The 15,686-nt window shown below is 32.6% G+C and overlaps 1 protein-coding gene and 2 non-coding genes across 4 annotated transcripts in view; all 3 read right to left on the bottom strand.

Annotated features, from left to right (window-relative positions):
* Positions 1-1,415: 1,415 nt before the first annotated feature.
* On the bottom strand, positions 1,416-1,497 carry TRNAS-UGA (transfer RNA serine (anticodon UGA)). Its single transcript has one exon. It is a non-coding gene; the product is annotated as a tRNA-Ser (tRNA).
* A 1,989-nt stretch (positions 1,498-3,486) lies between these two features.
* Positions 3,487-3,568, bottom strand: TRNAS-UGA (transfer RNA serine (anticodon UGA)). Its single transcript has one exon. It is a non-coding gene; the product is annotated as a tRNA-Ser (tRNA).
* A 2,455-nt stretch (positions 3,569-6,023) lies between these two features.
* LOC107444347 (astacin-like metalloprotease toxin 5) overlaps positions 6,024-15,686 on the bottom strand; it is a 63,256-nt gene continuing 53,593 nt past the window's right edge. The window contains exons 1-6 of one of the 2 annotated variants that reach the window (XM_021148228.4): positions 14,675-14,807; positions 12,835-12,908; positions 11,704-11,785; positions 9,353-9,473; positions 7,929-8,104; positions 6,024-6,321 (exon numbers count right to left, since the gene is read on the bottom strand). In XM_021148228.4, coding sequence (XP_021003887.1) covers positions 6,095-6,321; positions 7,929-8,104; positions 9,353-9,473; positions 11,704-11,785; positions 12,835-12,908; positions 14,675-14,717 — 723 coding nt within the window. In that variant the 5' untranslated portion in view covers positions 14,718-14,807 and the 3' untranslated portion in view covers positions 6,024-6,094. Of the gene's footprint in view, positions 6,322-7,928; positions 8,105-9,352; positions 9,474-11,703; positions 11,786-12,834; positions 12,909-14,674; positions 14,808-15,686 lie in introns of those variants that run through there. The other variant, XM_087165487.1, reaches the window with a different exon arrangement.

The following is a 15,686-nucleotide window of genomic DNA, read 5'->3' as shown; positions in this document are numbered from 1 at the left end:
CAGGTAGTTGAAAAATTATTGTTGGTTGTATTATATTTTGCATTATTAAAATACTAAGTATAATATTTTTCATTTATTTTGACCCGAGTTAACACAAAATAATTAAAACTGTGTTTAATAGAAATTGTGTGTCAAGGGGATAAGTGCGTGGACATAATATAATGTGATGCTTATCGTCATGTTAAACAGCCTTACGAGTAAAGCCTGAAATTAACTTTCAAGAATACCTCAAAGACCTCGAAAAATTATAAATTACTGTAGGATATATTTTGTTTCAAAACCTGCTTTAAACAGCCGATCCGATTCCGAGTTTATGGCTATCAATGTTCATCTCCGTATCTTTGTGATTGTGAACCCAGCTCAGAAGACAAGGGAACTCTTGAATCAAGTGTCAAAATAAGATTTCAAGAGAAGATTTTTTGATGCAGCTAACCCGTATTGGTGTTTCATGGAGAAGAAAATCTCTCACGGTTAGCCTGAAGGCAATGGAATTCTACCCCATAATCCGGCTACCACTGAGAATATTTTATGTCAGCACTGTGGTCGGTGCGAGCTGGAAGCAGATTTCGTATTAACCAGTCACGGCTGGGGTTCGAGCCTGGGTACCTCATTAGGAGGCGAGAGCGAAAAGGAAGTAATTTCAATGACTAATAACTGTTTCTCTTAAATAAAATCATGTGCAAATTTAAAAAATCGTTTTCCGGTTGAGAGTCATATAGGGAAAATTTTACCTTTAACGCAGAAAAAAACACGGGTGTTTCATGCTGTATTTCATAGCCATAAGTTATTAAAATGATAATTATAATATTTTTTTCACTTATTTTTGACGTTAATTAATACAAAATAATGAAAAAGTTTGAAAAAAAATTTTAATAAAAATTTTACACTAAAGGCTTAATGAAGTAGGATGAAGTGATGCGCTCAAGATTCGCTCCACCCCCACCCCACCCCCAAAAAAAAATTACGCTTACACTGTGCTAACCGAATAATTGAGGTAAGAAAACCCCAAGATAGAAAATAACAAGTTATTTGTAAAAGTGATATTAAAAATTAGTTTAACAAATTTTATCTATGTTTAAAGGCTATGTTAAACATAGATACACAAGTGGGCGACCTTTGTGCTAAAATACAAACTAAGGTAAACAACGTTAAAGAGCACAAAAAATATTTAATGCAGACAGCTATTTCGGATGCTCAAAGGGCAACTTTCATCAGTGCAACAGAAAGAAATGAGAGAAAACAGGGTAAATACAGAGAAAGGTGACGTCACAAGGGGAGGTTAGAGCAACGGCCAATAGGAGGGAAGGGTGAATGGATGACGACGAATAGGAAGCAAAGAACAAAAAAGGGGACTTAGTTAATAAATATTACCTATGTATAACTACAAAATCATAGATTCATAAAAAAAAAAGTAACGCAGCCGGCAGGATTCGAACCTGCGCGGGGAGACCCCAATGGATTTCAAGTCCATCGCCTTAACCACTCGGCCACGACTGCTCGCTTATGACACCAATTTCAATTTTGCCGAGCGCGGCACATACGGAAGACAACCTTGATAACTTTGATTACTTTTCAGCAGCTGCGCTATAATTTAATGACTGTTCATAAAATATAATTTAGTTTTATCTATAACAGTAAGTTTTAGCAAAGTGTTGAGAACAAAATATTATAGATCCTGTATCATCTAGTACACTTAACATCACCTTTCTTAAAAGCAATGTGTAGAATAAGAAATTTATTGATTTCTGTTTGATTATTTTTCTTCTGAAAAATTTGTGGTATTTAAACTGTATCTAGTTCTCTATTTATTACTTTTGTAGTAGTATTTCAAAAGTGAATTTTTTTTTTCAAATTAAGAAATAACTTATAAAAATATAAATTAAATATAAAGTTATTTATAAGGTAAAAACATTGACTCATTATCTGTCATCAAAACATTATCTGTACTCAATATTTGCATAATTATACTACTTATTTTTTTATAAAAAAAACTAATAAATTAAAAGAATATATTTTATTTTATTTTACAGCCAGTGTTGAACAGCCGACCTGATTCTAAGTTTACAACTATCAATGATCAAACTCCGTAGCGTTGCAATTTTGAACCAAACCTAGAAGACAAGGGAACTCACGGATCAAGCATTGGGGACAAACCATCCTTTGTGGAGGGCTTTTTAATGAATCTTACTCGCATTTGCCTTGCCTTACATGGAAAGGAAAGTAACGAATTCCTCCCATGGTGAGCCCGACAGCAAGGGCATTCTAACTTATTTTCGTCCGTCTACCACTGAGGTTATTTTACGTCCGCACTGTAATCGCTGCAAGCCGGGAGCAGTACGCAGTAAAAAGACACGGGTGCTTCATGCTGTATTTCATGACTATAAATTATTAAAATATTAAATCTAATAATTTTCATTTATTTTGGCCTGAATGAAAAAAGTATGAAAAATGTGTTTAATAGAAAGAGTGCGTCAAATGGATAATTGCACGAACATAAAATAATGTGACGTTTATCGTCACGTTACACAGATTTAAGAGAAAAGGTTAAAATTAACTTTCAAGAATACCTCAAAGACCTCGAATAATTATAAATTATTGTAGGATATATTTTACTTCACAACCAGCCTTGAACAGCCGACCCAATTCCGAGTTTACGGCTACCAATGTTCATCTCCGTATCTTTGTGATTGTGAACCCAGCTCAGAAGATAAGGGAACTCTTGAATCAAGTGTCAAAACAAACTAGACTTAGTGGAGGACTTTTTGATGGAACTAAAACGCATTTGCATTTCATGGAGAGGAAATCTCGCACGGTTAGCCCGACTGCAAGGGAATTCTAACAAATAATCCGACGACCACTGATGATATTTTATACCAACACTGTGGTCGAAGCGAGCCAGAAGCAGAATTCGTATCAACCAGTCATAGCTGGGATTCGAACCTGGCTTCCTCATAGTGAGACGAGAGCGGAGAGGAAGCAATTTCAGTGACTAATAACTGTTTCTCTTAAATACAATGAAGTGTAAATAAAATCATTGTTTGGTTGTGAGCCATATATGGAAAATTTTACCTTTAACGCAGAAAAAAAACACGGGTGTTTCATGCTGTATTTCATCGCCATAAATTATTAATATGCTAATCATAATATTTGTACACTTATTTTTGACGTTATTAATACAATATAATAAAAAAGTTTGAAAATTGTGTTTAATAAAAATTTTGCATCAAAGGGTTAATGAAGTTGGATCAAGTGATACGGTCAAGATCCCCCCCCCCCCCCGAAAAGAAAATTTTACTCCTACACTGAGCATCTAATAATTGAGGTAAGAAAACCCCAAGATGGAAAATAACAAGTTATTTGTAAAAGTTACATTAAAAATTAGTTTAATAAATATTATCTATGTTTAAAGGCTATGTTAAACATAATAAATATTATTTATGTTTATAGCTACAAAATCAAAGATTCATAAAAATAAAAAAAAAATAACGCAGCCGGCAGGATTCGAACCTGCGCGGGGAGACCCCAATGGATTTCAAGTCCATCGCCTTAACCACTCGGCCACGGCTGCTCGTCTATCATAAAGATTTCAATTTTGCGGAGGTACCTCACATACGGAACACAACGTGAAATGTTTATTTTTTCAGCAGCTGCCCGATAATTTATTAATGACTATTTATAGAATAAAATTAAGTTTTTAGTTTTATCTATAACAGCACGCTTCAGCGAAGTGTTGAGAAGCGAAGTGTCTAAATATTATAGATCCTGTATCATCATGTACACTTAACATTATCTTTATCAAAAGTACCGCGTACAAAGTCTAGGTAGAAAATAAGAATAAAAAAATTTTTGATTTCTGTATGATTTTTTTTTTCTTCTAAAAAATTTATGGCATTTAAACTATATCTAGCTCTCTATTTAGTATTTTTCTAGTAATACTTTAGAATCGATTTTTTTTTTCAAATTAAGAAATAACTTATAAAAATATAAATTAAATAAAGTTACTTATAAGGTTAAAACTTTGAGTTATTTATCTGTACACAATATTTGGATAATTATACTATTTATTTTTTTTATATAAAAAAAACTAAAACAATAGAAGAATATATTTTATTTTATTTTATAACCGGTGTTGAACAGCCAACCCGATTCTAAGTTTATGACTATCAATGTTCAAACTACATAGCTTTGCAATTTTGAACCCAAGGAACTCCTCCTTTTGAAGAAGGGAACTCCTGGATCAAACATTGGGACAAACCAGCCTTTGTGGAGGGCTTTTTTGAAATTAACTCGCATTACGACACATAAGGAAGAAAGCCACGAATACCTCATATGGTGAGCTCGACAGCAAGGGCATTCTAACCCTGCTCCGTCTACCACTGAGGTTATTTTAAGTCAGCAGTGTGCCGGCCAGGTGGCCGAGCGGTTAGCGTGCCTTGACTGCGAAGCCATAGGCTGCGGGCTCGAATCCCGCTCTGGGCATGGATGTTTCTCTCTCTCTTTATGCTGTCCTCTGTTGTGTGTATGTATGATGTGTGAATGTGGCCCACCCTATAAACGGGTTTGTGGCAGTGTGGCGTGGGCAATGTTGCTCGCCTCCGTGACTTTGGTTCACAGGTGCCCACTGGGTAACGCGAAATGAGCAACAATTCTGGCATAGTATAGGCAAAGATTCAAATTCAGTGCCTGCCATTGGAAAGAAGAAGTCAGCACTGTAGTCGCTGCAAGCCGGGAGCAGTACCTTTAACTCAGTAAAAGACACCGGTGTTTCATGCTGTATTTCCTAACCAAAAATTATTAAAATATTAAATCTAACAATTTTCATTTCTTTTAAACGGAATAAATATAAAATATTGAAGAAAGTAAGAAAAATATGTTTAATAGAAATTGTGCGTCAAAAGGACATAAAATAATCTGACGCAATTTGTATGGACATAAAGTAATTCAATTTGAATGGACATAGATTGCATAGGCATTAAATAATGGGACGTTTATCGTCACGTTAAGCAGATTTACGTAAAAAGCCTAAAATTAAATTTCAAGAATACCCCAAAGATCTCGAATCTCTTTGTCATTTTGAAACCAGCTCAGAAGACAAGGAATCTCTTGAATCAAGCGTCAGGACAAACTAGCTTTCATGGAGGACTTTTTGATGGAGCTAACTCGCATTTGCTTTTCATTGGTTTAAAATCTCTCATGGATAGCCTGGCGGCAAGGGGATTCTAATTTGTGATCCGTCTACCACTGAGGATATTTCACATCAGCACTGTTGTCGGTGCGTGCCGGGTGATGAATTCGAATCGATAAGCCATCGATGGGATTCGAACCCGGTTCACCTCATTGGGAGGCGAAAGCTCTATCCTCTGAACCAACACGGTTCTCAATTTCAGCATTCTTCATTTTTTAACCATTTTATTACCACCGTTGAACAGCCGAGCCAAATTTGAGTTTACGACTGCCAATCTTCGACTCCGTAACCTTGTCATTTTGAAACCAACTCAGAACACAAGGGAACTCCTGAACCAAATGTCAAGACAAACTAGCCTTCACGGAGGACTTTTTGATGGAACTAACCCGCATTTGCGCTACCAAGCAAACCTCCCACTGTTAGCATGACGGCAAGGGTATTGCAATCCATAATCCGACTACCACTGAGGATATTTTATGTCAGCTCTGTGGGCGACAGGAAGCGGAATTCATGTCAACTAGTCACAGGTGGGATTCGAGCCTGGGTTTGGAGTTGAGAGGAAGTAATTTCAATGACTAATAACTGTTTCGCTTGGATATAATGAAGCGCAAATTTGAAAAATCATTAAATTTGAAAATCATTAACCTTTAACGCAGAAAGATCATAACAATAAATTATAAAAAAGATAAATATAATATTTTTCGCTCATTTTGTCTTAAATTAATGGGTTAAATAAGGAAAAAAGGAATATTTATCTCTTAAACATTCTCTCTCACTCTTTGCTTGAAATTCATTTTTTCCATGTGCAAGATATATTTCAATGGAAAAGAGTGCAAAATTTTATAAATTAATAATTTTTTAGACTTTTTATTATTTAGCATACTAATATACAAATATTCAAAAAAATTTTCATTTGCATTCATAAAGTTTCTTAATACGTTTGACATCACTATCGCTAAGTCCTTTTTTATCATAGACATCGACCAATTTTCGTCCCTTTTCATTGGCTGTCATTGTCTTCGTCCAACCATCTTTGGAGAATGTCCTCTCTCCATACAGCATTATGGAATCGTAATCGAACGAATCCAATAATCGGTTTTCTGCAGGCATAAGCTTGTAGAATTGATCTTTAGCGGCTGCAAGAAATTTTATATACTCCACGTTATTCATGATAATATTAATAAAGTAAATAATAAGAAGAAGAACTATTGAAGCATTCCTGCTGCAGCCCGTTGTGGGCCAGGATTGTCATGGGGATTAAGGCTCTCCAATTTCATAACCAACGGCACAATCGTGGCAATGTGGTCAGCGTTGCGTACAAGTCGCATTTTTCCTAAACAAGGAGATACCCATCGATATGAAGCTGCGTGGCCTTCAAGCCACCACTGGGAATCAAACCCCAATTCTTTACCACAAGGGCTAAGTACTTTAACTACTGGATCATCCATAATAATCATAAAATATAATGTTATAATATATTTCTTAAATTTAAAAATTACATTAAAATAATACATGAAAATATAATATTAATTAGTAATATATAATACATAAATTACAATTGTGAGAGCTGCAGATGTCAACCGATATATTAAATTTAAAAAAAGAAAAGTTAAAAAAAAAAAAAAAAAAAAAAACCTTATCTTATGCTCTTTTGATACAATTTTTTTCTGCATTTAAAGAAAAATTAAGTTTCACAACGTTAGAAAACTTGTTCAAATTAGTTCAAGTGACAAAGAGGGGCAGTTTTAAATATACTTGGAGTACATAGTCGCAATTACATAATATAATGCATAAACCATTTTTATAAATATTACATTTATTACAGTAAAATTTGGATGACGACCATTTTTGACACTGTAAAAGGGAAACTCGAACTGTTCAAAAGCCAAGATATTTGTTATAAAGTATGATTTAGCTTATTTAAAAATTGTTAGTGTCTTTTAATTTAGCTTTAAAAAAATCCCAATTTCTAAACTGTTTATATTTCCATAAATTAAAGATGTTCTTAGTACAATTCTTTCTTCTACAACTAAAAAGGAACACACAAATATTGAATGTAACAAAAAAGGGTTTTATGATTATTCATAATAGGGAGATTTCGCACTTTTACGTTAGCTTCCGTAAGCTCCCGTATGCAAGATTTGTATCAACTGCGCATGCTCGCGTTTATTTTAGATGCTACGTAACTTTACGTCACGTTGACGTGATTAACAATACAAAAACGAAAGCAAACTGTTTATAGTTATTTTCTGCTTAAGCCTACCTTCGAACTTAAAAATGGACACGGAATGCGAATTTGATGAAATATATTGATGAAATGAATGGTGCAATATTACAACAGTCTATGAACGGGTTTGTGGCAGTGTGGCGTGGGCAATGTTGATCGCCTCCGTGACTTTGGTTCTCAGGTGCCCACTGGGTAACGTAAAATGAGTAACAATTCCGGCATCTTCTAAGGCGAAGAATAAAGTTCAGTGCCTGCCATTTGAAAAAAAAATTATTACAACAATTGGCTGAACGAAGAGATCGTCTACGTCCATTGTAAATGTTTATTTTGATTTTGTAGTCAAATTAAAAACGATACTCCACCACGTTTTTTTACTTACGGATTTTTCCGAGGACTCTAATTTTCACTTACGTTCGATATTTTCTCACGGGTGCATACGCCATTACTTAAAATCTTACGTACGGAAACTAACGTAAATTTGCAAAATCTTCCTATTATTAAGTTTTCTGAACTTACTGTTCATTATGGCACTCCAGTGAATAGTTATGTAATCATCCCTGTCAGATCGTGTGTGCTCGTGGAAGAACCCTATGGCATGACCTAGTTCATGTACTAGAGTGGGATGTTGAAAGCAGTTCTTCCCAAAAGATAATGCCTGAACGCCTCCTGTCTTGCCAACTTTTGAGTAGCACCTACAGGTTGATAAACATGATATGCATTTTAAGGTAACGCCAAAGTCACCATTTTGAAAAATTTTAAAATCCTTTTAAATAAGACAAAAAATTGGCAGACTTTCAGATAAAAAAAAAATTCTTTCTTTTCCCGAATGATAAAAGTTTATTAGTAAAAAAAAAAACGCAGCCGGTAGCCCATTTGTTTAGCTTTTCTTGCTACGTTAACAATTCAATTAAATTTAAAAACCGCAAAATTCCACTATAAAACGGTAGCACGTATTGCCCATGTTTTGCAAGGCGTGACTTATTTCATATATAAGTTTCACGTGTTTCTACTCAAATTAAAGTAGTTTGATGCAAAATGCAACAACCTGTTGCTAATATCTTCTTAAAAGGTTCGATTTGTCGTTGAAACGACGATAACGAAATAAATAAACTTATCTACTTAAGCGGAATTAACAATATCAACTTATTTCGAGAAAAAATATTAAATTGTTCTATCAGTTTAAATAAGATAGTACCCATAAAATGATCTATATGAAAAATATCTTAGGAGCAGGAAAATCTTTAACTAATGACCATTTTAAGGTCAAAAAGTTTTCAAAGTGTGTTTTTTTTATATATATATACATATGCAGTGCCTGACAAAGGCAGGGACAAACGGGGAAATTGCCCCGGGCCCCCACATCAAAGGGGACCCCCAAATCGAATAGAAAGTTTTTTTTACGTTTCCTTCTTTGATACAATTTTTTTAAACAAAATATCAATACAGTGTAGAATCCATCAGTTTTATGTTAGCTTCTTCATTAATCTATCGAATGAACACACAAAATCTATATTTCGTAAATCCATGGCTTTCTAGGGCGGAATTCAGCTAGAGTTTTGCAATCACGTTGGACAAATTTTGCCAATCTAAATCCTGTATTTTTACATATCTCAAAACGCGATATGTTTACAAAAATGCAGGGTTCTGGCTGGCTTAATTGAGCCATCGTAATTGTAAAAATTAAGCAGAATTCCGTCCCTATGTCAGCAAGGATATGAATTTTTCACAGCTAAATGATAAAGTTAACAATCAGAAAACAGCACTCGGCATGATGGACAGAAAATTAATGAATTCTCAGAAAATTAATAAAAAGGACAGAACAATATTTCGTCTGACCATTGGAGTTGGGAAGCCCGATTAGGCTAAGTAGGGCCCTGTTTTATTTTATTAGGAGTCAAAGTTTATTGCAATGATATGAAATTTGATTTATTTTTAATTACCCTCGTCCGGCAAATATGAGCACATAATCTTGCTCGTCTTCTTCTTTCTCAACAAAACGGATGCAAGTCTTTTCTTCGAACTCCGCAAAAGCTTTCTTGATCATAGCTGTTTCTTTTGAATCTGCAATATTTAATCGTATAAAAATTATAAATGTGGAATAAAGTCAACAACTGGAATAAATAGTATAATATTTATACATGCATCAAAACATGATTTTATTGGTGGCTCTGTGAGGCAACTGATGAGTGATGGAGAGACTGTCTATGACTTGCTGATGCGACATGATCTTCTGGACCTGGTCTAGGGCTCTAGACCAAGGGGATGAGCAACAACAACAACAACAAACATGATTTTATACGACACATTTTACACAATAATAAGAATAAAAATACTAAACTGCAAAATACAACGGGGCACAAAAAAATTTTTTTAAAGAATCGTTTCTCCAAAATGGTAAGTTGATGTTGTTGATAGTGTGGTAATAAAATTATCCGGCAGAAACTTAGGCTTTATTTAACCCACTTGCGGTTTTGTATAAGGAAAGTCGTTTTTTTCAGTTTCCACTTTTTTTCTGCATTCTGGGGACCTCCCAAGCCGAGTCTCGCAGGTTTACTAAACACTTTGCAAGATGGAGGTAGCTGGTTCGAATCCAGCTGCAACCCTGGTTGTGTCTTTGCAATATCCTTCCTTAATTTATGCTGTTTGTTCTCCTTCAACTTGACAAGGGCTTATAAGCCGTCTTTGAAATGTGCACACAAGTATGTGCAACAATAATTAAATTCAGAACTCTAGTGGTGACCCTTACGAAAATTTAAGGTATATTTAATATTGATTTGAGGTATTTTTGATGTATCGAGGTTGTTTTGAGGTATATTTAAGTACAAAATGTCATCTCGTTTTCTACCTGCAAATAATCATGTGCAATGGAAAAAGCCTCTGTTTTTTCAACGCCTAAACACCCACTTATTAAGAATTAAATAGGCGATAGGAGATCTAGATTTAGGTAGGAGAAAAATTATCCTACTTACCACAGTTTTCTGCTTGGAGGGCGGGAGCATAAACCTGAACCATAGTAGTGTCAAAAAATTAAATAAGAAGAAGAAAACTGTGAAAAGCAGTAAAAATTAAAATGTCAAAATCTCAATTGGTTGAAATGTTCCTAAACATAAGTTTACTGAAAATTCTAAACACTCAACTAAGTTTAAATTATTTCAATGTAAATTTGCAATTCTTATGAGGGCCCGTCAATGGACGTAATGAAAATGTCCCTGTTTCCGAGCGTTAATGAGAATACGTCTGATGCTCCAGCGTAACTATAGTAATGAATAAAAATGTTTAAATGAATATTTTCAAGCAGAACGAGCGAATCGCCTTGACCTGGCCGCCAGATGGAAAGAGAAAGAGAGTTAAGCCAAGATCAAAAAGGCGAAATATGATGAACAATGCGTGAAACCAACTTAATTGGAACTCGAGAGGAGAGGATGGAGGGCAGAGATTGCAACCTCATGTGCCTTGCAGGCATAACTACAAGGCAAAACATAAAAATGGATTAAAATAACAAACTAGAGCATCTTAACCTAAATATTTCTTAATAATTATTGATGCTTAAATAAGCCAATTTGTCATTCAAAGCTGTTTTAAGTATGGGTGTCAATTAAGTTCTCCAGAAAAGTTGGTCTCTTAAAAGTAGTGACTACATTTCGGAAGTATTTTGTTGTTAAAGAAAAAAGTAAAGACTTCTGACAACGGTACATAGTGGGCCACGGTTTGTCATGGAAGTAATTTCTTCCAATTTCGTGACCAACGGCATGATTGCGGCAATGTGGTCAACACTGCACTTGGGTCATCTTTATTTCCCAAAAAGCTTCAGTTTGTAGTCACTAAATTTTTTAAAAAAAAGTTGTAGTCTTAGTTAACTACATTGGTAATAAAGTTGCTGCAGTTGTGGTTTCCTGCAATGTTTTTCTTTCCTGATTATTGGGCACACGCATTAAGCCCAATTTCATCTTATGATTTCCAGACACGTATTTTACGAGTTTCCGGAATTACGACTGCAATTCCGGAATTCTGAACAATTGGAAAATTAGGTTCATTATTATATTGATCCAAAGACTTCATATGTCTTGTTAGCATAACAGTAAAACAGTCTATTGCCAAACATTATCGTACAATATTCCTTGATCTGCAATATAAACCAGTTTGGAAAAAATAACTCGCAATGATCGGAGAAATGATCTTTCTGTTATTGCTTGCATGTAATGAATTGACTTTTTGAAAATTTTATTACACAAAATGGAGCATAAACAAATTAATTTATGCTGGAAAATCAAAAACCATTATTGAATATTACCGTAAGTTGTATAAGGATCCATCAAATATGGGACTCGTCCTCCAGGCCAGCGTTGAGAATCTTTAGGTATAGCATTTCGATCCTACAAGAAATACCAGATGCAAATTTTTAATAACTATATCAAACCTATGGTAAGTATTGTAGGAGAAAGAAAATAAAACATGCAGAGTTAACTCTTAAAAAATAGTTAGCTGTCTAATTTATTCTTTAAAATAGAACCCCCTGATTTGTTTATCATATCGAATTTATATTTATATATATTCAGATAGATTTTTATATTTATCTATGTTCAGATTCACGTATTTATTAACATTTAACTTTTTGGCACAGATTGTTTATAAACGTACTTTTTCATTTTTTTGTAATAATTACTGTCAAAATAAGTAAAAATGTTGTACTATTTAGCTTTTTAAAGTTATTTTTTCTGCGTTAAAAGTAAAATCTTCCCAACACGCAGCTCTAAACAATATTTTTTTGTTTTAAATTTGCACTCATTTAGATCTAAAAGAAAAAGTCATTCATCATTGAAATTTTTTTAATTTACAAAATCGATTGTTGATAAATTTTTAAATATGGATGGAAAAAAATTCTAACTACTTTTTTTGAATTTTAAATTTAGTGCAAGTATAATTCCGATAATCTAACAGAATTCCTTTAGTAACTCTATGACTGTTTTTTTTTTTAAGTTGAAAAATATCCAAAATATATTTTTGCTTGTAATTAGAGCGCCAGAAAAAAATATATATAAAATGAACCCCGGTGTTCCATCTGCATCAAAAGGATGAAGGCAATGTAGTGATACACCACATTTTTTCCAGAGTTGACAATTTTGCATCTAACTTATACTTAGTACTATTTTCAGGTAGGCAGTTCATATGTTTGCGGAATTTCCACTACATAACTGCTCAATACTCCAAATCAATTTGAATACATGTAAGTTGTTAAAAAGAATACCCTTCTGAATAATTTAAATGTGTGCCTTATTATATACATTTAGCATTTCTGGGAAAAAGTCCATCGATTAAACAAAGTCTAGATTCGTCTATATTTTCATTCGTGGTTATGATCATTTTAAATCAATGGATTTACAACAGAGTAAAAAGTAAATTAGAGAGTATTATCTATTCTTACCGTGTGAGGATCTATTCCCAAAATATCGCCTTCAAATAGATCCACATTTTCCAACACTCTTTCTTCAGTATAACCTATAATTGGAACTACTTAAGTAAAAGAATACAAAATATTTAATTCAATAATAACAGAATCAGTTTGACCAGTTTACTGTGAGTTTTGTATTTTCATTTTTGTATTATATTCTCAAGATTTTGTTTGATATTTCTATTCTGATTTGATTTTATGTATTTCTAGTATTTTTTCTAGACTTTAGAAAAAACTTCGGGGTACTGAGAGAGCAAATTTTGACATTCGTCTGGCTCTCTCAATAGAAAAGGTTTTGTTTTATGGCTTCCGGAGCTGGTACCCCCTGAAGACGTCGGCTTCGGTGGCCATATTTTTATTTCCATTTTTTTTTCCTCATTGCTTCAAAAATGGAACTGTTTCAATTCAAATGGATTTTGCTCAAATTTCGTGTTTCAGTATTTAAAATTACATTCTTCAAAATTATGTAAAAAAATTGTAGACCTTATAATTTAAAACGTTTTCGGCTATTAATAAATAAAATACTAAAAATTAATAAATATTTACTAAAAGTATTTTTTTTTTTTTTTTTTTTTTTTTTTTTTTTTTTTTTTTTGGATTTTGGATGAAATTGTCTTTTGATAGACAAATTTTATAATTGTGTGCAAAAACTTTTCAAGATATGGCGAAATACGCAAAAAGTAAAATTAACATTCAGCGGTCCTTACTACAGAGTGCTCGACAGACTAAACTATCAGAACCAAGTTTATTAGAATGTAGTTACCTTCTATATTTTAGAGATCAGAAATTCGAATCTGTCGAAAAAAGGTATAATGTTCATTCATAAGAAGCACGTTTTTGTGTCTTATTTCGTAACTTAAAATATTCGTCCACACTAATTAATTAGCATATTTGAGATCATCCCCTCGAACTATTCAGAATGAGTCCTAGAACGTGAAGGTACGTGAAGGTGAATCATTAAATCAAAAATTACTCAAGGTGGAACATTTTTTTTTACTTATTTTTCTCATTTGCTTATTTTTTGTACATGCATAAATATTTAAAAGAAACATTTAAAAATATAATTATAGTTTGATGAAATTTTCCATACGTTTTAATAATTATAATTTGTTTAATATGTAATGAATAAAATAATAAGAAATTAAGACACATATTTAAAAAATAGCCGAATTGAAATTAAAGATGAAAAAAAAAATAATTCAAATGTTCTATAACGTCTTTTTCGAAAAGTTTTGTTTACTTTTCTGAATCTTGGCGTTTCCCTCACTTCTTTGAATTGTGTATTTTTCGAAATAAGTAAATTTTTATCTAAAATGTTTGAAGAGAAAATTATAAGGACGGACCACTCCTTTCAAAAGATTTGATTTATTTTTATTTATTTCAGTAGTTTTATTTTTATTTATCGCCAAAAGCGATTTCAGAAGTTTTATTTCGGAGCTACATGCGAACCGTCTGTCATCATGGAAGTTACACTATCTTCTGCCGGGGAGCTGACGCGCATGCGCGCCGACAAAGTTATCATAAAAATGCAAAATAAACGAAACTAACGTTTAGAAAAACTGTCTGTTAATGGCGATAATTAACTAAAATAATTGGGTGGAAAAAATTTCTGCAAATTTACGTTAAAAAAAATAATTTTAATACGAAATAGACTGCCTAATTAAAAAAAGGTCACCCTAATTTGATTTATGCATTCAAATCTATGTTTGATTAACTCTAAATTTCATATACTTTCTACAACTCTTGCCAATTATACATTAATAAAAATAATTTGAAATTTGGTAAAAACTGTAAACTAAACTTAGTAACTTACCACCGTGCGTGAAGCATAAAAGAGCAAACAGGAAAACTATCATTTTCACAGGATGGCACCAACGTATGCTGGTTCAAAATATTTCGAGTGAAAATCTTGCATACACAACAGGTGCAAATTTTCCACGAAAATGATAACTAGTATGATGCAATTATTTAATAAAAAATTAATCAGAATTATCTTAGATATATCATTCCGAAATAAAATTAATTATTGTATTTTTCCATCTATGTGGACCGGCTAACTTTAGATGGCAAATGAAACCCAAATGGTGTTCCGAGGAACCCTGGTGTTCCGCGGAACCCTAGAGTTCCGTGAAAAGATCACAGGGCTTTCCAGAGTTAGGGCATATTTGATCAATGAGAATTTTAGAAACCTGACATTAATTTTTATATTTAATTAATTATATACTTTTTATATTTAATTAATTATATATTTTAATTTAACTTTTTCGTTATTTTTATGCAATTATTCAATTAAAACGTTTGTAAGACGGAAAAGTAAAATTTAAAAAAAATTATTTTCTAATAACAATATATTAAAGAATAATGAAAAGTAAACGCATTTATAAAAAATTGCATCAGTATTTCGCATCAAATAAAAATAACAATGAAGAAGTACGTTTAACCATTCTGCGCATTTATTTTCGCTATTTTTTAGTTTTTATTTCAAAGAAAACCAAATTTCAGCTCATTCATTTTCAGTTTAGGCACACACTAAAATCAAATTATGAACTAGGCAAGATGGTGCTCCCGACTTGTTTATTCAATTTAATAATAAAAAACCCAATTTTAAGACTAGCATTGATAAAACGATATGATGAAACAATTTCATACATTCATTAAATAATTTTAAAAAATTGTTAATAAAATTGCAATCAATAAAATAATTTTTAAAATTTCAATCATTCATTATTTAATTGCTCTAATTAATTGTTATAATTGCTCATTTCATATTTAATTGTCTAAATAATGTAATTAATTGTTCTTTTTTCTTCATTAATATACTCACA

The sequence above is a fragment of the Parasteatoda tepidariorum genome, chromosome 6 (genome assembly GCF_982258835.1).
Source record: "Parasteatoda tepidariorum strain Cologne lab strain chromosome 6, Ptep-v5.0, whole genome shotgun sequence".
Lineage (NCBI taxonomy): Eukaryota > Metazoa > Arthropoda > Arachnida > Araneae > Theridiidae > Parasteatoda > Parasteatoda tepidariorum.
Note: the sequence above shows the minus strand (reverse complement) of the source record. Positions and strands in the feature narration are given on the sequence as shown.